This window comes from Sipha flava, unplaced genomic scaffold (genome assembly GCF_003268045.1).
Source record: "Sipha flava isolate LNK unplaced genomic scaffold, YSA_version1 89_pilon_pilon, whole genome shotgun sequence".
Classification (NCBI taxonomy): domain Eukaryota; kingdom Metazoa; phylum Arthropoda; class Insecta; order Hemiptera; family Aphididae; genus Sipha; species Sipha flava.
The window spans coordinates 1,308,841-1,332,260 of NW_020273631.1; the positions used below are offsets into that span (position 1 = coordinate 1,308,841).

The window sequence follows — 23,420 nt, forward strand, 5'->3', positions numbered from 1 at the left end:
TTCTTGATGTAAAATGTACAATAAACAAGTTAAGCCTACGAATTGCATTCTTCATTAAAAAAATGTATTATTGAAATAATCTTCATTAAGCCATGCCATGTTATTTATGTGTTTATTATGTATTGACATAGTCAAAAGTCAAAACAAAATGAACAATGATTCAACATAAAGTATTAGATAGTTTGTACGTAATACATTACCAATAATAATAATAATGATAATTGTTTACCACTGTAATACTTCATAACAAAAACATAAACCGTAAATTAAACATATTAATACATTACGCATATTTATTTTATGAGATAAATGTTGATAATTCGGAATTTAGACGAATATGATGGGAGGTCGTATGAAAATGTTTTATATCTACTTTCCATATGAATTTACACGCCAATCATGGCAAATTTACAAACGCACAGAGCCATTTTAATTGATAAATTTTGACTGACATAATATCAAATTGAACGTACGGTGTATTTATACGTACGGATATCTGATTTAAATTTTTTTTTATACTATGATTTAAAATATAACTAAATGATATACCTCACTGTTGCATTATGTGGTTTAAAAATGTTGAAAAAATTATAAATACCATCTCACTTATATAATAACTATAGTACATTCAACTTTCAATTTAGTAACATATCGATTAGTTCTGATGGATGCATCCGAGTTCCGTCTCATGAACCTTTTTTTACACCAATTCCATCTCTATTTAAAAAAAGGTATATACCAATTCCATCTCTATTTAAAAAAAGGTATATACCAATTCCGTCCCAGTTAAAAAAAAGGTATATACTAATTCCGTCCTTAATTTTTTTTATAATCCAGACTTAATATTTTGTATAATAATTTATGTTATAAAATGCATTAAAAAAAAAATAAGTATTCATATTATTTACATTTTCATAAGTTATTTTTAGAACATTAGCATCATATTTTAAGCTTTTAAGAACCTAAAAACCTGATCTTTAATTATAACAAATTTAGTTTTCATACCAATTTTTATATATACTTTGCATTGTTTTTGAATACACTTCCATCGTTTAATATTATTGCTTGTTTCTTTGTGAAAACAAAATTTAAATTAATTTTTAATAATTAAAATTTTATCTTTTTCACTCTATATATATTGTATACTATTCATTTATATATATATATATATATATATATATTAAATGGCATGGACATGCACAAATAACGACTGAAAAGTTTATTTGGTTCAATAGCTGAAATAATGTTATCTTCATTATCTTTATTTCTAAATAATATGATATTATCATTTATTCAATTTGACACGGGACGGAATTGGTATATCTATTTAAAAAACCCGGGACGGATCTAGTATATTTTTAAATTACATTTTTATTTTTGGGACGGAACTCGGATGCAGCCGTTGTGATGTGTTTTCTTCTAACAACTGAGCGCACACTATTTTAATATTATTATATTATGTATATGTATTATATACAATTCTATAAAACTGAATTTTCGATATTTCACAAACACTGACATACATAAATTTACACAAGACGTTTTCCCAATCCTATTATTGGGTTGTTCGTAATAATATTTTTTTGTAGGTAAATACATTTAATGATAATATATTTAAAACTAAGCCAATAAACGTACATAGGTATGTCGTGTACTTTGATTTAAATTCCATACATATACGTGAATGATCCAGTATATAAATCATAGAGAGAAAACAAATCGATGTACATACGTACATATATATTAATATTTACAGTTAAGAATCGCGTTTGACCTAACCTGTATAATTGAAACAAAGAGTTTGGCTTAGTGTTTTATTATAATATACTGTACGGCCACAGTGAGTGATTGAGTATAATAATATGCTATTTTGCCGTTTTACTACACGAGACACGGCTCTCTATCGGAACATACTCGTTACTCTGGTGCGTTTTTGACAGAACGACCGGATCCCATGATAAAATGTGGGCGTTATCATTGGAAAGACATTATTATAACACAACCAAATAGTGTCTGGAAACATGCTTGAAGCAATTGAAATAAAAAATTACAGAAACCGATAAATTCCGCCAAATGGCCATAGTACCAATATCAAAATATCTTATCTTTATATCTTCTTAATAGACTATTGTGTTGTAGTTCCGCGTGTCGGAAGATTTGTTATTTGTAACAATCTATCGAACTGCAGTAACTTGATAATTAATATCACATAAGGATTTGCTGTCATTGAAAATGTTTAAACACATAAGTATGATACCGCATGTGTTGAATGTAAACTTTGAAAATACGATCTTTTTTTTCCAAAATGTTAATATCACTACTTTTAACGATTATGGTAACAAACTATTAATATTGTTTAAAAAGAAGAATGTTGAAAAACCATAGCACATATTAGTCAAATATCGCCACCAATTACGGATTTCTGAACTAATTATATTTACACGAAAAAATAAATAAATGAAACCACTTCATCCCATTAATTAAATGTTTCTACAATAGTTTCTTATGTTAAATTTTATAAAATAATTAAATACACACATTTAACACTTTCAGCCATTAGAATACAATTATTACATATTATAGTTACATTATATTATAATTTATTTAACAGTTTTAAACAATTCGTTTGGGCTTATAATAAATATTTTTATATACTCTAAATTTTAAATATTTATTTAATTAAATTAATTAAAATTGAAAATTAAACTCAGTTTCTATTTTAAAGTAGATAAAATAATATTTTCGTCATGCAAAAATGTGAAAAAGGAATAAAAAATAATTCCATCCTCGATAGTTAATAATTAACTATAACGTTATAAAAATATTAATTATTAATTATATAAATTATATAATATAATAATATATCTATTGATGTTAATAATAAAATATCAACCATAAGACGTTGAAGTCTGTTGTCGAGATTTGTTGGGTACCTAATACTTATAACAAGTTTAATCATATTTCATCTTTCATAGTTAACTATAAACAACCATTAAAATTGTTATTAAATTAAAAGTAACCAGTAACGAAAATATGATTCATTACTTTAACACGGTTTCAGTGTGAATATTAATTGTTTAAATTCTCCATCGTAAACATTCCTAGTTAATGGAAACAAATTAATATAACTGATAGGTAATAACTTAACTGATCAAATCTTCGAATAGCAATACAATTTTCAGCAACATAACATTATACAATTAAACTGATCACATTGATTAAATTATACCTGATTGACGCCAAAATTAACAATTAATATTTTTGTGAGCAAATAGGCAATTTTTAACCATTAATACAGAGTAAAAATAATATGGACTATTTTTTGTTATCCTGTAGCCTCTAAGTTAACAAATCTGTGGTTCGCATTAATGAAAACATTTAGCTTCGAAAATGCATATTTATTAAAAAATAAAATTTTATGGATTTTGAATTTTTAATTTAATAATTAACAAATCAAAAACACTTATGTTTCTGTATTTAATATTATAATTAAATAAAAAATATAGGTACATGTTTAATTTAATTATTCTATTTTTTATTATAAAAATTACATTTTCACAAGTCCATTTCGATAACGCGTTTCAAAAATACAATGAATAAAATAAAAGCATATCCAATAAAAATACACGCGGAAACAAGGTCTTAGTCGTAGCCCATAGGCACTGTTGTTAAACATCATAGAAATTCCTGAATACATAATTTTCAAAATTAAACATACGAAAAAACATTTATTTTATTTTTATACACACTTTTTTAATATGTACTTGTAGCAATTATTTTCAATAAAATGGTCAGTAACTTATTCAAATCCGCCCAAGTATTTCGCATACATATATTAAGAAATATTTAGATTTTGTTTATAACAAACAAATTATATTTCAAATCGAATTTTAATTTAAACAGTAATTAATGTACTTGTATGATATAGGTAGATATTTAATACTATAATTTTTCTAATATTCTCAGAACTCTCACTATCAAATATCATAACATGTTTATAATAATATGCTACCGGTTATCTACCCTAAAATTTATATGAATAACCCAGTATAAGTATTTTGAAAAAATAAAATTATCGCAACCCTAGTAGGTCATGTTATGAAATATTATGGCAATGGTTTGGAAATTAGACTATATTGTGAATATTCCGCAAAGTTGAAAATAAAATGATACACAATTTTATTAATTGATTTTTGCTGAATTCGATATCCGATTTTGATTGTATACCTATGACCGGTATGTATTGTTGCATTGTAATATTGGTTGGTACCGAATTGGTCCCCGAGCTCCAACCCTACGTGCCGAGTTGGTTCCCGTCTGAAAAAGGTATTTTATTAGGTACCTATAGCCGAATTGGTTCTAATTTAATGTGTGTTAAAAAAAAATGATAAAATATAAACAATTTTAAATCGTTGATTTGGAAGTCAACTAGTTATCACTTAGGTGTACGAAATACAAATAATAAAATATAATTAATACAATTTAAAACCACTGATTTGCAAATTTTAAGCTAAATTTCTTTAAATATTCAATTCTCGTAATCTTCTCATTAATGTACTCAGTCATATAATTTTCCATGTATTTGTTATTTCTTTCTTGTTTGCTTGTAATTTGCTAGTCTCTAGTAATCTTTAGTCTATTATATTTCTATACTTTATCTTATCGATATAATAATTGTGTCTATATATCATAAATGTAGCTTTTTACATTTTTTTTTGCCCTCTATGCACAGGCCCGTTGAATTTTAATTTTTTATAGTATAGGTAAATTGTGTTAAAAATTAAAATGGTCACTATCTTACCTACACACAAACGGGAACCAATTCGGTTACTCCTGTAATATCTGCCAAAAAACTTTTATTAAATCTTATAAATCGCATACTCATATTCTCTGCCATAACTCTTAGAACTCATATAACATAACTATATTCACTAGTCTCGATACGAAATGCAGGTATTTTTGTATTTAAAGTTAATTAATATAACCAAAAATAAAAATACAATACATTATGCACCACATGGTTATAAAATTAAAATATAAATACAATGTTATATTGTATTACATTTGTCTTTTAATTTTATTTCACTTTTGAAATTTCTTTTAAATACTTACGTTTTAATTAGGTTGTAATAACTCGATAATAATTAACAAAGCTAATTCAATTAAAGGATACATTATTTCCTTATATATATACGAAGTGTATCTTTTTATTTTTTACCAATGAAAAGTAAAATACACTTAAGTGTACAATTTTTACAGTTTAATGGTTACAACTTACAACAATGCATTATTTAAAAATTTAAATTTTAAATGTAAAACCTTTTGGTCGGCTTTGACTGGAACGGAAAGTGGAATAAAAATTTACTCTCATAGAATATTCCGTGACGGAAAAAAAAACATAAGTATTGAAAATCCGAATTCGTCACAGACACGAACCTTTCGGTATGGGTCAAACGTAATCCCCTCTGCGATGTATACTACACAATTCTACCCTAACATTCTCAAGAACCCAAGGTGGTAGAATGTCTATTGAAGCGCACAGGGAATATTTTTACAGCAGTCGCGCTATATTACAGCGTAAACTACGTTGATCATATAAGATGTAATGCTGTAGTACTGAGATATTTCTTTTAAACATTCCCCGAGCAATTATTTATGTAAAAAAGAAGTCGTGCGCAACACAATATACACAGAAAAATATAATAAACGAAGGAAAAAAATGTATCCAAAATTAACAAAATTTTCCGCATGGGGATCGATCCTAATTATCGAATCGCGTCGTGCGGCAAAGAGCAGATAATTAGTGTGACACGACCGGTCGCGGCTTAAACAACAATCGCGGAAGGAGGGGAAAAGAAAATGAGAAAAACATTACAAAAATGGTAGACAGAAATAAATTGTCTAAACAAAATACCAATTGAGTATTTGAACATCGGTAAATAAAGATAAGATATTACTTATATTAACAGTATTACCGTGTTGATTGATAGTTCACCGTGAATCGTGATGCGAACAACAATATGCTACACGACTGACACAAGCGCGTGCACACTCCGCTCGTTCGTCGGAATTGTGTTTGGTACGATAACAACACGAACATTTTCAGCGTGTTCGTTTTCCCGAGGTTTACGCCGTGCGCAACAAAGTTTTTTTGATATTAATTTCTTCCTCTTGACAATCTAGTCGAATATTTATTCGATTCTAAAGCACACAATACACCATGGACTTGTACACGGCTTGTACACTAAATCACCCAAAGGTGACTGACATGCTAAGGTAATGATTACATTTAATTATTTTAAACACAGCTGCGGTCAATAGAATTGTTTTCGGACGATTATCATCGTACGTTTCTATTCAAAAATATTCAGTCAATAGTTGTCTACGTTTAGTATGTTTTATCTTTATTGCGATCTGCGTACGGTCGCCTGCACCGTCAAAATGTACACGAGTATAATAGTACGCTCCGATCGGTTATGATCGGTTAATGGTTATGATCAGTTATGCCCGTGGTAGGTATACCTACTTGAACGTACCATTTAACATAAACACAACTATCTCTGTATTAAACATCTGAAACTACCATTGACCATTAATTTGATTATACCCCTTCGAATAATAATAATAATAATAAAAAAAAAAAAAACAGGACCACATCATGTTTTACTTACGAATGACAGTTCTTCCGTAATAACAGTAATAAATGTGTGTATATAATGGTATTAACATCAATGATACTAGTACCTATATCGGTAATATGACAATCGTTTTATATTACATCCATCTAAATAAAGTTTTTACTCTCGAGTTGGATGAATGAAAACGTCTGAGATAAATAGTAGTTTTTGTTGTACAGTAAAAAAATCAATGTCTTACTAATTCCATAAAATTAATTAAATTAAACATATTATTTTATAGTACATTAATATACTACAAAATTATCACGTGCTTAATATATACGTGAAGTTACCACCATGGTATCTATTATATAAAACACCAGCACGTTGGTGTTTTAACTGAAAAAACCTAACTGAACCTAACTGAAAAAACCCATCTGTGATATTGTTGTATTTAGATGTTAATAATTTAAAATTGCCTAGACAATTATAATTATAGACGGAGATTAAGTTACATTTCAGAAAGGGCTTTATTTTTCATTTTTTTTTTTTTTCATAACGGGTACGTATAAAAATACAAGGAAGCCTTTCCGTTGAACGCGTTGAACTATTTACAGTTTAACACGAAACTTACATGATACTTACTACTTACTAGATTACATTTTATGAAATCCAATATTGTTTTTTCTTATATTATACTAATTATAGGCGTGTATCGTTTTAGTCAAAATAAGATATTTGGTTTTATAGTGATTTATAGTATGGTTATATAAGTACTTTATGCCCTGATTTAATGCAATTAGAAGATTCCAAAATTAAATAGTTTCAACCATTCCCCAAAGTTAAGTTTTTATTACAGTAGATGTATCCGAAAATAATAATTATTAGGTACAAACAATCTTTAGCATTATTATTAACTGCAAAATATTTTATATGTATATATTATATATTATGGAAGAATAATTAAAAATCATTATCATCAGTAAAGGATAAAACATCAGCTGAAAGTAATTTTTTAAATACTTGTTGATATCTTCAACTATACTTTACCTACTTCAGGATTCTTATTATTTATAGACGTTTTAAACTACTTATTAAATTACTTTTTAATTATTATTATTTAATTTCTATCTTACATTCGATGAAATAGAAATCCAAAATTTTCGATTGGATTTCATTGTGTTTCACTCATTGTTGATCATAATTTAATTATTTTTTAACCATAACTCATGAGCTATTAGTTATTAAATTTATATAAGTTATAACTATAAATTACTTATCAATAGTGAAAAGAAATAAAGAACTATAAAATGAATCGTTTTGTTTGAATGTTGATTTTTCAAACATGTCATCACAGAATATATGAAATATTTAAATATATAATTTCATATATTCTGTATTATCATACTGTTAATTGTTTAAAACTATTGTTACCAATGAAGTAATTCTATTATTTTCCTTTTATTGTAAACGACGTGACATTGATCTGTCAACTTTTATGGAGGTATAAAACCTTCAATAGCCAAATGACATTAATAGTATTTTATTTTTTTAAAAACATTAAAGTTTTTTTTTATACTGATTGAATATATTTTTACTAAGTTAGCATGAACCATTAAGCTTATTATGATTAGTATAAAATGTTATTATTTCTTTATAGAATCGTTTTATATTGATTTAAATTGGAAACAAATCATCATATTGTATTAGATAAAATATAATGTATAAAATAATGTATAGATAACAAAAAAAAAAAAATCTTAAGAATTTATTCCTAATAAAAATAACAATTCTGATAATAATTATGTTTTATAATGGAATAGAATAAATAATATTAAATTAATAAGAGTAATATATTGCTAGGATTTTAATGTTTTTTTTTTTTATTTTTTTTTTATCATTTTCATTGTGTTCAATGAAAAAATTATAAATCATTTATAATTCCTGATTTTACACGAATTTATAAAATACAATATTCTTCAATTTTTATCAAACCATTTTGCACAGTTGGGGTTTGCAGCATTCCGATTATCTCCCACTGCATTCCAACGTCCAAGGGCAGTAATCTAAATTAGGGAGAAGGCAAGCAGAGAGTACAATCATGCCCCCGGCTTTTAGTAGTAAGCTTTATTTTATGCATTTTTTTTTACTTGCTTGTTCTGCCTGTGGGTTGATGCAGTTTACAATTTTACACACATACAATATAGTTATTTATAACACGAATATGTATCGGTTTTTGATACTGATTTTAGTTTTTTTTTTTTTTTGTGACAATAAAACCAATTACATGAATAACATTATGAACAGTGTAGGCGTAATTATCATAATTTAATAATGTTTATAACGATTAGTGGTGTAGAGATCGAATCTTGCTACAAAATGTATATAATAACATGTTCACATTAAATGCATACTTCAGAAATTTACAGGTTTCAACCATATAATATGTATACTGTGTATTATATTATCGATATAAATACTTGACCAAAGATTAAAATTTATAACTATTAATGTATGTATTAATATTTAGGCGTATATATTGCAGCTTATATATTGGTCGATAATCAAATTATAATATCTAACTTCGATAACTATTAAAATAAATTATATTAAAATGTTATTTTCGATAGTTAATAGTCTAAATATACAAAACATTAACTTTTAATTTTTTTTTATCATGAATGTCATATCCACTCCCTTCGTGTAAGTTTCTGTGGCAGATTTTTTTGTTTGGGTTTGGATTAAATGATTTAGAACACATTGAGTTAGGTAGAAGCAGTGGCATATCAGAAAACTTATCAACATGCGTAAGTCAACATGCGAAAAGAAAACCAACGGTAAAATTTAAAACTAATTTTATATAATTTCAATTATACGTTTATCTGAGAATTCTTAATTATTCTTTATCGATAAATTTTAATTATTAATCATTAATAATTAACCTATTTTCCACTCATTCGACCTATAATATATAGAATATTTTTATCAAAAATCAAAAGTTACCTTATTTTAAGTAATAAATTGTATTAATTTTATTAATACTGTTGCTTAAAAAAATTTTCGAACATTTGATCAAAATGTACCTATTTTATATAAATATATTTATTTTTTATGATCCTTGAGACCTTAAAACTATAATTTTTAAAATTTCAACCATAATTTCAAGTTATCAAAATTGGATAATATAGCTCAAACATCTCCAATAGAACATGTTTTAATTTTTAATCGAGTCTCATACAATATTATTTCTTATAAAGTTATTTTAAATTATCTATTAATAGTACCAACTATTTATTGTATTTCTGTGTTTAGTAAAGTATTTAACTTAGTTTTAGGCTTATGTCACAATACTAGTCTATATATGCATATATAAAATAGTATAAGAGAATAAAATAAATGTACAATATGTAAATCAGTGTCTATTGAAAGCGTGGAAGAAAAATGATAACCGTGTTTCAAAAGATTCTTTGTCATTGATCTTTTCATTTTTTCCTAGTAAATTTTTTTGAAATTAAAAAATTATAAAAAAATGTTCTATAAAATTGTAAAAGATAATAACCATCAAGTTTATCAGAAACAGATTTAAAAAAATTATTATGATTTTTATTTACGCTTATCATAAACTAAACTAGTATAATAGTATACTTTGTTTACTATGTCTGTATTTTTTTTTTTATTTAATAACTTTTTTGTTGTAATGGGAAACTTGTGTTTGAATTTTAGAAAATTTAAAACTCATAAATCTGGTTTTATAACCAAACTTATTATTAAATATTATTTTGTGACTAAAATTATTGAATTACACATGTATGGTAGGAGTGTAAAAATAACCAGATATTAAATGCCAATCCAATTAAGAATCGTTTATAATTAGTATACTTATTAGTTAATAATCTGTCGTCAGATAAGATTACGCTACACGCTATTTTATTCGATATGTTTTTGTACATTCATAATAATTAGATTAAATTAATACATTTTAATATAAATAGCCATTTGTTAATTATTTCTTAGCACCCTTAAACAATCTTTTGTGACTCTTAAGAGGGTCGCAACCCCCAGATTGAAAACCACTTTTTTATAGCACATAATCCATTGTTATTTTAATTAGTATGTGGAAATATTTACTAATTATCTTTTTTACTGTTAAAAAGAAGAAAAAAATTAGATTTAATGTTGAAGATTTATGTAATGGATTTTATTTTCGAAAATCTCACAAGAACATGCATTGATAACGTTTATAATGACATTTTAGTAATATTAATAATATTGATAATTACAAATTTTAGAGGAGGCGTTATCTGTGCTAACCACATAAAACCTAATTCTGCAACCAAAATCGTACCCTTCCCTTTTCGGCCGATTCACTTTTCGACCAAATTTAAAATATACTGATTCCCTTTTCGACCAAAACAAAAATTTATATAATAAATTTAAAATAATAAAATAATTATGTACAATTTTTGTCAATAATTATTAAAATATTAATATAAAAGAGAACGATATTTTGTATCTAGTTTTGATCTCTTATCGAAACGAAAATTGTTTGCATTTTTTTTTCGAAAAATCGGAATTTTTTTTTTAAAATTTAGGACTTCGCTCACTACGCCTGCCGGATCCATACACCAACTCGAGTGCCACTGCGTGGAATTTTTTGGGGGTATGGGGCTCCGCCCCAAGGGGAATTATATTCTAAGCTTAACCTAGTTTTTATACAAACCTTGATACTGTTGCAAATGGGATTATACTCAGTATGTGAACCCAAAACCTCGTAACGTGAATAAAACCCTGAATCGCCATTAATATATTATAGTAGTTTCCACCATAGGATTTATTCCTAAGTAGGTTCCATACAAGTACGAATTAATATCTAAAAAAATGTACTGCAATGTTATGCAATTTTTGGCATTTTTTCATTTTCATTGCCATTTTCTTGATTCAATCTTTAATAATACAATTTTAAATAATTTTAAATATTATTCAGATGATTAATTTTTTTTACGTAAGAAATAAAATAACAATGAGAGCCATATTAGATATTAATATATATTAGAATAATATAATAATAATAAATAATAATTTATGGTTATTTCGGGCCTTTTCCATTATGATGACAGTGATAATGATACTATTTAATAAGACAATACACAACTTACACAACTTGCTGTCCTCAAATCGAAAATCTTTTGATTTGAGACCTTAAGAAAATCATTTATCGTACAGCACAATCATTTTTTATGGTATGCACTTACAGTTTTATTAAAAAATAAAATAAAAATTGTTCAAATAAAAAGTTTTTAAATATTTGTAATTTTGTTTGTAGGCTCTTAGAAAATCGGCCTAAAACCACGGCTGTAGTCAATTTGCACCAAAATTAACCCAAAATATTTACAACATGTGTAATTTGCCCCATCCTCAGGTAGTAAGAAATAGGAATTGTAATTTGCACCAAAATTAAAATCGATTATTTTTTCGATAGTATTTCGATAGTATATTTTTTAAAAATGTATTCTTTAAAATCTACTTCTATCCATTATATATGCCTGTGAAAAGAAAGCCAACACCTTAAAAAATCAACTGGACCTCACATAACGTTTCACTAACACTAGTATATTTGTAATGTATTTAATAGTAAGTTACTATTTAAAGTCGAATTATTTTAACAAATTATTATTGAGTTTTTATTTCTGGTTTTTAAATATAATTAAATTTTAAAATTGTAAATTAACATACGCCTAAAAATAACTTCTATATTTAAAAATATAGTATAGATTCTTTCAATTAATGTTTGTTGTTATTATTTTAATATACTATTTTTTACTAAGTGTTCTATTTAATACTATGTTTTAAATACGTTGGTAGATTCTGTTAATAAATAATATATATATATATATATATATATATTAATAATAATAATAAAAATAAATAATTACAGTTTATTGAGTTTTTCCGCAGCACTTTCTTGAATGACAACATAATTGTTACAGTTAATTCAAATAGTAGTAATTTAATAGATACATGTTACTTTTATTCAAAAAAAATGTTATAACAACAAATTATATACTACTATCAGCCTTAAGCCATCCCTTCTTAGACATAACACTCCCATCATGTTTACAACTAGAAATATTATATTTTTCTATTGCATAAGCTATATTTTGAATTTAAATTATAATTGATGATATTAAATATTATTCTTGTATTTAAAAAAACCAACATATTTTTTACTTTATACTTCATACACAAGTATGTATACATAATATGCTGAAATTGTATATTTTAAAACAAAATAGTTTTCTGAAAATACATTTTTCCTTCAAGTATGTTTATGTTAGAATACAATGATATATTAATATTGCTATTCAACAAAAAAACTGTAAGTATAATGTAATTCAAAAAAAAAATTATTTAGCTTAACACAACCAAAATTTCGTCAACAAATTACACATCGGTTATATATTGTTCAATAAACGATAATAAAAATATAATATAAAAAATTTATCAATTAACATCCTCAAGATAGTACAATACAATAGTGTACAATCCATAACAATTAATAATGTTCTCATTTTATAATAATTATCCCTTATTAATTATAAGTGCTACTTAAAATTGAATGATATTGTTACTAACTTTAAATATATTATTAAAAACGAGTAGGTAGTAAAAATTTTTTGTTTTTGCCTAATGACAAAAAATTGAATATATTTTCTAGCAAAAATTTAAACACTGCCAATAAAAAAGGATGGACTTGCCTAATGTATGCTTGCTATTATGGAAACGAAAATCTAATCGATCGCATAATAGAATTAGACCCAACTACTTTATTTGCTACCAACAATGATAAACAAACACCTTTAATGATTGCTACCATGTCCGGTAATATTTCCATAGTGAAGAAAATATTTCGCGTAAGTAAAAATATTATAGATTATAAAAAATAACATATATTTAATAATTTTATTTTTACATGTATAGTTTTTAGTTACTACTTACGATTTATAAATTCAAATATAATAAACTTAAGATATTTCATTGTAAAATATATTAATTAATAATTTAAGTAATACTTTAGAAGTCCAAAACAATAGACAGTTTAATATAATTACTTTATTAATAATAAAAATTAATATTTTAAAATATTGCGATCCAAGAAATCTTTTATAATGTGAAGTCACTGTAATCCTATTCGTTTATTTTGACCGGAGTATATATTTATTAAAAAAAAAATCGTTCACAATTTGTGCAATATAACATTATATATTATTTAAAATTATAGTTTACGTATGTAAATGTATGATAGCGACTGCAGTCATATTTTTAAAAATGGCCCGGCTATAAATGTAACTACATGAATAAATTAAAATTATTTTATTTGTTTCGCCAACAACGGACCCGTCGTTATCCGCTCATTCGTGCACAGACTTCTACATAGTTTTGTTGTATTTTGTTCGCGTAATTTACATGATGGTATTTAGTAGTGACATTTGATCCGGAAAAAACTTGACTATCAAAATATTTCATTCGGGCTCTATAATTATATTTAACACATTTGCAGGTATAAAAAAAAAAAAATCAAACTTATATATATTTTATCGTTAGCATTCGAGTGGGAAGGTCAGTTGACTGGATAAAAAACATGTAAAGAGCATTTAATTCTTTTAAAAATAATCGTAATAATATTTTATGGAGCCCATGGTTGTAATACATGAATATTATAATTATTCTTTTTTGAATGAATAAGTGAATTTTAATAAGAAATTTTAAGTGAATTTAAACATCTATAGAATCCAAAAAGATCCGGTGTATAAAATATGGTAAATTGAAACTGTATGTATGTAATGTATTCGATAGAAAAGTACTTCATACAGAGTTATTAACATTTATTATATCTATTTTGTCATTATTACACTTATAGATTTAATATTAAAACAATAGGAAGTTATGATTACCATAACCTATCCACATATACTATTTAGTAGGTACTTGGTACAGATTGTTTATTTCAGGAGGGTTACCGGGGGTGGGGATTATTGCTCCTTCCCAGAAGAAAAATGTATTCGCCCCCGGAAAATTGTATTTATTTATTAATTAATTACTCCTATTTCATACTAAATACCACATACCTCCTCCGAAAATATACAATATCCCCGGAATAGTAGGTCTGAAATAAACACTGACTTGATACATATAGGTTTATACGTGTTTATAATGTTTTATGCGTTTTATAATTATAAAAATAAAATAAAATAGGTATAATATGATTGTCTAGTTTGCACTAAACAAAATTATATATCTAATTTATTCTTCGATAGAATATTATAATACAGATCTCCTTACTTGTACTTCCTCCAAAAAAAAAAAGTTACATGACCTGCATAATAATGCTCATGACCAATAAAATTATTAAAGCTTACTATTTACATATAAGTGTATTTAAAATAAATTTGATAAAAATAATGTATAATAACGAGAAGCACTCGTAAAACAATTTGTACCTAATAAAAATAATATAATGTAAGCCGATAAGACACTGAAATCGTCGTTTTGATTTTTGGACTGGATACTAATGGTGGACTGTATAAGTGAGAGGGTATGTGAAATATACTTCAAACCTTGTGTTTATTTCTATAAAACGATCGGGTTTATTGGATACATTTAAAAGCAATGGTAAATTATCACATTCGAAAAGTACTTCCTAACGTAAATTATGTCAATGTATATACATAAATTCAGTATCTTACTTTCTATAATTGTAACTCACAGTCGTATCACGTAATGACGTAATAATAATATAATTGTATAGATTTTTAATTGTGTAACAAGTCTTTTTGGTAACAATGGACACAATCGTTTAATTTTAAATGATAAAAGAGAATATTAGCTAATACTAACTATATTCGTTAAAATGTAATAAGTTTTACCAAATTTCAAACATTTGAATTAATAATGACAAATATTTTTAATATCAAGTGAAATTAATAATATATTTGATTTTTTTTTTTTTTTTTATTTAACGTCCAAGCCATAAAACACAAAGTTAATTATTTAAACGATAAATGTATGGTATTTGATAAAATTGAGCAACAATTTAAGTTTTTTCAGTTTTTCGTTAATGATAATAAAATTAGAAAAAATATCGGATAACTGTTTTCTTTAGTCTCTTTTTAACATTTTTAATCAATTTACGGTACATTAAGTATATACCAAGGTACTTTTGCTGTGGTTAATACAAACAACTTTTGGTTCAGATTTCCTATTTATGGTAAAATTACTTTAAATTAACTTTTAATTACAAAATCAATATAATATATAGGATAAAAAATATATATATATTAATCAACAGCTTAATATTATTTTTACATACAAATACAATGATAATGCCATAAAAGTACTAAAATATTTTTAATATAAATCAATAAAAGACAATAAAAGTCTACAAATTAATTAAAGCTAATTAAAACAATAACAGAATGCGAATGTAAGTTGAAAAAAAATTTGATTTTAATTCAATTTTCTATGAACGAATATATATTTATATATTATATGGTTTTAAAAAACATAAAATATATAGCAGCATCATAAAAGTTTGTTTTTCTATTTCTGATTTAAATAACTATCTATACAAACAACTGATAAGTAAAATAACATTTCAGTAAAACTAAACAAAACTTTTATTTTAAAACCACATAGTATTTTAAATTTTAAATGTTTAGCATACTAAATTTTAAAATTAATGTCTGATAGATAAATAATATTTTCACTAATTTTGAATATATTAACTGTTTACCGTATTTCTCCTGATAACTCTGTACCTAGGCAACTAAAAATACAAACACTACAAATTTTGTATTAAAACAGACTTATTATTCTATATTTTTTAAAAGTATTTAGAATAATAACATGAATATTTGTGATAAATAGTATCTCAAATACTGAATTTGGAATACTACCTAAGTCTGATAGCTATGTTAATAATTATATGATAATATGTATCCTTATCTTGCCTTGATCAACACGTCTAATTTATTAAATTAATATGTGTTTAGTGAATTGTAAAGTATAAAATCTTAAACTGCGAGGTTTCTGCAAATATATATACATTTAATTGTAGTATAGACTACATACAATAATATCCAACAATTTCTCTATATCGTTTTTTTTATTGGCGCATTCCTGAGACACTACCTTCAATTTAACCAGCATATTACACTACATTAATCTATTTAGTTTTCTAAATTAAAATGTTGTATTATTTTTGACAATTTTTCCAATATTTATACGAAATTTTTTCGTTTACCAACTTATTAAGATTCATAATATTATTACTGATTAGATTAAAAAAAAAATGGAAGTGTAAAACTCGAAATTAGTAATGAATCTTGAACCAGAGTTTCTTAAAAAAATAAATATAAAGGGCAATAAAAATATTATTTTTTTAAATACGCTTTTAACTTGATAAAATAAACATCCCATGTTTATTTGGATTTTTAATAGTTATAAAAATATATCACGTTTATTTTTATAATTTTATTGTATAAGTAAAATTCTAATTTAAAAATACAATTAATGAACTATTCATTAAAATATATTACTCGTATGTTAAAATTTATCAATTTAAAAATAACATTAAATTATTATCAAGTTCTGTGACGACTAAAATCTAGTGTTCATATTACAAGAATGTTTCAATTTATGCTGAATTATGAGCTGTACCTGTTAATGTTATGGCCTAAAATATAAAACTGTCTAATACAACTTAATACAATTTTTAAAATTATCTCTAGTTTAAAAACAATAATAATTTAATTTATGTATTATTGTATATAAAAATTACCATAACTTCAAATAACATCGTATTATGTTATTGAAGTTAATAAAAAGTTTTATTAATTATACACTATTTTGTTCTAGTCTCTAGACTACCTACTTGAGATTGAAAATGTGTATGAATTGTTTTACTTGTTTTTGAGTTAGTAAATTATTTTTTCTAATAAATATATGTTGATATTTATGTAATAAAACAAAAGTGTTAATGTTAACGCATTATATTATGTTAGACTTAATAAACGAAAAATAATTATTAGCATCTCATTTCATGTAAACGATTCCATACATGAACTCAAGTATGAAATGAAAAATTAGTTGAATTTGAGATCTCTGATGGCTTTCACGTTTAACACTACGCACATGTCTATTACGTTTTGTCAATGTTCCACCTTCGTTAGTATATTCGACATCTATAGACGTATTATATTATCATGAGCCATACATCTTAATCCAGTTGGCATTCTTTTACGTTTACACTTTAATATTTACATCAGTTTTTTCAAAAAAAACTCTTATTCGCCATATTATATTTTTGAGGCCAGACAAGTGTCTTAATACAAACGATTTTCCCACTTTATATAGTAAACTGATATTTTTACGCCTACTTTCGTGGTATTCTACCTTCGTGACAAACATCTATATATTCTTTAGATGATCCAACGTGCAACCGCCGTCTAATGGTCATCTCCGGGAACCAGTAGTGCATACATTGATTTCATATATTATTTAAGACGCCGAGTGGGGATGAACAGGTTATAACTTCTAATGGTTCAACAATTGAGTCGATTTTTTTCCCATTGGTATGTAGTATTTGAGGTGGACACATATATTTTTTATTTTATTATATTATTATATTATTCTATGTATGTATATATATATGCATGCAAACATATATATAAACTCTGAAACTCAAAGACAAATTTACCCACAGTCACATTTTTGTCATCGATAATTGAACAGATGCTGCAAACTGGTGTAATTGCATCGTTAAGTATTTTTCTGTATTCTAAAGACTCCAAATTAATGAGTATATAGATAGATTGGCATGTTATCTTTGTATAGCCACTGTAAATACACTACTAAAGACTGACTCTTTTGGTTAAATAAATGGAAGTGAAATATTTTAAGAATTAAATGGGATGTTTTACAAAAAATAAAAAATAATTTTTTTTTTATAGATTGACATTTTGGAAATACCTGATAAATTGGGCAGAACAGCGACTTTTTACGCGGTACTGTACAATCAAGAAGAAATATTGGAGTATTTTATAGAAAAACAAGCAAATTGTAACGTAATGTTAGTTTCAGTAGTAATGTTATTTTTACATGTAAACATGAAAATAATAATCTACCTAAGTTTTAGATATTTTAGACGGATGCTATATTACGAATAATTTTTTGTTGCTCTATTATTTGCTCAATAACTAATATTGCGTATTATAACTTGAACCTTAAAATCTACTTAAACCCTTGAACTTAGTAGTTCATTTTTCCTGGTGTAAATTATTTTATTACTTGATCCATTTAACTAATTTTATTTAGCATTGAAAAAATCTACCAAGTTATGAATTTCATCAGGTGGAGTGTAATTACAACGAAAAATGTATGTTTATTTTTAAAGTTTTAGATTTTAACTAAAAATCAACTACATTTTTGTGATATAAATAAATAAATTAATTATGCTTAGCTCTCACATAGGACATTCATGTAATAACATACATAATATACATTCATCATAATGCGTGGTATACATTTAGTGACAGAATTACTAGATTTAAAAATATCTAATAATTCTATACAATTCTCTATGAATTATAATACATTCCTCTAAAAACTAAAGTATTATTTTTATAAGTAGATTATTTAAGCATATATTAAATTTAGAAGTATTTATAATGCAATATACCATACTATAACGATAAATATGAGTCATATATTTTATTAACTGACAAAAGTGAATGTAAAAGAATACATCATGATATTTGTATTTAGCTGCTTAAACGTATAATGTTAACTCTTAAAAATCAAAATCACACCAAAAATAGTCAGAAACATACATCAAGTTTTAACTTCGCTAATTTAGAGCGTTCAATGAAAAATACAATAATAATTTACAATATTTTGAAGTTCACTTTAATGCACCCTCCCAATAAAAAAAAAAAAAACCTTAAATTAGCTTTTATTTTTAACATATGTATCTACATTTATGAATTTAATTTAAAATGAACGCATTTATCAGAATATTAATTGTTTATACATTAGCTATATTATCCAGTACGTGAAAATGACAAAACGTTCAATTTTTTCACAATAACATATTATTATAATTTTAGATACTATAAAAAGGACAATTTTAAACTTATTAACTTTAACAAACATTTAATGTTCAATTTAAAAATGAAGTATACACATTGGACTCAAAAAAAAAAAAAAAAAAAATAGATTTTGTCGCAAAAATACGATTTAGAAATATTCTAGCAAACATTAGGCATTGATTGATTGAATAGCTAATATCATTGATTATAAATACATATAATATAGTATTTATAATCAATACTAATAGTAATGTACTTTTAATTTAATTTTAATTTATAATTTATAAACAAAATAATTATTTTCTTGGGCATTTAACTTCAAAATTCTTAACGTATATAAAAAATTTAATGTATTCTTACATTCTTTTTAATAAATGTGTTTATATTTCAATCAAGAAATATAGAACGCGTTTATTACTACCCCTGAAAATACTAATTAAAACCATATAATTTTTGCTTGTATCCATTTGAGCATATTTGAAGACTATAAACATTTTCATTTTTAAATGAACTATAATTTTAATTCAAATGTATTCATGATTTTAAATTTTTTAAATTTCAATAAAAATAGATGGTATGACAACATTCCATTACTGTATCCTGCATATTTTTCATTTTTCAACTAACTTTATAATACGTTATGTGCCTGTGTACTTATTTTGGTTATTTGTTTGGTTAAATTTCTATTTATATTTTTATAATTATATATTATATATAATATAACATTATATTTTTTAAAAAGTTAAAAATATCAAACTAAGCAATGTTAAGCTCAAAATGATTAATATGAATATTTTTTTAATTTTTCCGAAAATTACAAAAAAAAAATTATTTTTTTCAATCACTTCTTGGGTAGTTATTGTTATACTTTTCCAAGAAAAAGGTAAATAATTGTAAAACTTAAAACTTTATATTATGTAACTCCGTAATCACTAAAAATTATAGATGACTAAGTGAGTAATACGATCCACAGCATAATTATAAGCAATAATAGAAGTGCATTTTTTACTTTGACTATTTTTTATCAAAATCGAAAGCCTTTAAAATAAAAACTTACGCTTATCTATCATATTTATATTTAGTATATGACTCGCTTTTGCAGTGATAAATTCGGCAAGACTATGACAATGACAGCTATTTCTAAAGGATTCCGAAGAATAATGAAAATATTAGATTTCAGTAACCATGAAAATAATGTAAAGTCAAAAACTATTTGGACCAATAAATTTGAAACAGACCAAACTGATCAACTAAATGATGAACGTATAGGTGAGTTTTTTCAATTTTTTGAAATCAATTTTTCCAAAACAAATATATTTATTAAATATATGTACAATAACTAATATGCAATATGTAATTGTTTGTTTACATTAACAGATTATCATATGGAAAAGCTTCTAAAACAGTTATCATTGGAAAAATATTGGCCAGTATTTGATCAAAAAAACATTAGTTACAATGAGTTTTTAAAACTAACTGAACAAGATTTGAAAAACATTGGAATTCAGTCAGTATAAATATTTAATTATTAAATAAATAAGAATTATTTAAATGCACCATTCAGATATAAATATTTTAAGATGAATCCAATTAAATTCTTCTAACTTTCTACTAAACTTGAAAATTTAAATATTAGAAATATTTTGTTTAACTAATTTAAAATTATTAATAATTGTGATTTATATTTTATAATGTATTATCCTCAATTTGAAAATTGATTAAATCATTATACTACAGTAAAATAATATAGAACATATTTGCCAAGCAAAAATTTTTTAAGTTTTAATATTTATAAATGGTTAACTTTAATAAGTTTGATTTATATTTAAGGTTTTCATAAAATATAATGCATTTAAAATATAAAATACAAACAACATAAAATGTACCTAACTCTTATATTTGGACTACACTCTTTATGCTGATAAAATTATGAATTATAGTTCAAAATGTACATAAGTAGGTAATCACTATAATAATTTATTAATTACAAAATATCATTCCTTGATGTTTAAATTTAAATTATTTACTATTATCAAAGTTAAACTTACCCGAGTGCCTTTTGAAATGTTTTATATGGGATCATTTATGTCATATATAATCATTACATCCACAAAATTAACCAACATTATTTTGTTGTATGTGTTTTTGATAAATAGAACCTAGATTTTAAATCAAGATAGTTGAATTTTTTGAATTATAGTAAATTATTTTATTCCATTACAGCATTGTATAAATTAGACCATGGTTTTGTGTAATTTTTTACATTATTTTTATAAATTTAAAATTTAATGGATTACAAATTTGAAGTATATATATCTTTTATATATTAATACATATTGTGAAATTTTAGAAATTTTTTACTTAAGGATTTTTGAATTTTTTTTAGTTTATTTGGTCCCAGAAGAAAATTAATAATGACGATTGATAAATTAAATGAATTAAAAACTTCACAAGAACACTCAAGAAATTAAATACTATATCTATATGAGTAATTTTATTGTATTTTAACATTTAATTTTTTTGATGTATTTTTACTTTCAGATTTATGATGTAATTTTAAGTATTCCTTTTTATTATTTAACAAAACTATGAATGCCTAATTTTTTTCACAAATTTTTAAAGTTTCTTAATTGATGTACTTCCTAATTTTATACATATCTATATATTTTTATGATTTATACATTTGATGTGAAATTTCAATTATTGAACAAAATTTTACTTTTTTATTATTTTTAATTAGATTTTAAACCAAAATATATACATTTAATATACATAAAAAATTGTACATATTTACTGAAGCACAATGATTAATTACCATTTTTATGTTATGATAGTTTAGCAAACTTATTTGGTGACACATTGATGGTAGAATCAACAAATAAAAACATGTAGTATATAAGCCACAATTTTTCAAGAGATGTTTTGCACATATATCAATAATACACTTAATATACAGATATATCTGTATACTATGTCTATGGTGATTCAGTGATTTCCAACCAACTCATTTCGTTAATACAAAAAATGAAAATATCAGTACATAAATACCTAGTAAACTGGATTCACTTATTACACGTGATAAAAATGTATATCTAAAGGTACTGCAGACAGAACAAAATGTGGGGCCTGCACTAATGTTTTTATTACTGCAGGGTCTTTATTATTACATTTGAAGAAAGATGGTCAGTTGGCCATTTGGTTTCCACCCCTCTTAAAGGAATTATTTTCATGTACATTATATTGAACATGTTGAATTAAAAAATGTTATATTCTGTCGGCCCTGTCTAAAGATCTTAAATTTCAATATGAAAAACAATACATTTATTGTGTATCAAAAAATTAAATATAAGACTTTATTAATCATAAATAATGTACGAGTCATACAATGCTTTCATAAATAGGAACAGAATTACATTTCGTACTTACACAAACTGAAAAAATTTAAAAAAAAAAATATCCTTAACTTTTTACGAACTACTTTCAGAAATACAGTAAATTAAATTTTATTACTTTTGTAAAAGTTTAGTTTAGTTATACAGTAATATTAAATTAATTTACTTGAACCCTTCAATTACATTCAAAAATAAAAAAAAAATTAATAGGATTATTGGTTGGTTTCCATACTCTCATACTTCTTTTCATCCTTGTTCGATGACTG

General features: G+C 24.5%; 2 protein-coding genes across 2 annotated transcripts in view; one reads left to right on the plus strand and one right to left on the minus strand.

Moving 5' to 3' along the window:
- The first annotated feature begins 6,006 nt into the window (after positions 1-6,006).
- Positions 6,007-22,233, plus strand: LOC112693666 (ankyrin repeat and SAM domain-containing protein 3-like). The gene is made up of 6 exons (XM_025568846.1): positions 6,007-6,276; positions 13,333-13,528; positions 18,626-18,744; positions 20,865-21,031; positions 21,140-21,269; positions 22,149-22,233. The coding sequence occupies exons 1-6, from the start codon at positions 6,221-6,223 to the stop codon at positions 22,231-22,233; spliced, it is 753 nt and encodes a 250-aa protein (XP_025424631.1). The 5' UTR covers positions 6,007-6,220.
- A 1,078-nt stretch (positions 22,234-23,311) lies between these two features.
- LOC112693711 (protein lethal(2)essential for life-like) overlaps positions 23,312-23,420 on the minus strand; it is an 852-nt gene continuing 743 nt past the window's right edge. Inside the window, exon 3 of the mRNA XM_025568901.1 lies at positions 23,312-23,327. Within this exon, the coding sequence (XP_025424686.1) occupies positions 23,312-23,327 (16 nt within the window). The remainder of the gene's footprint in view (positions 23,328-23,420) is intronic.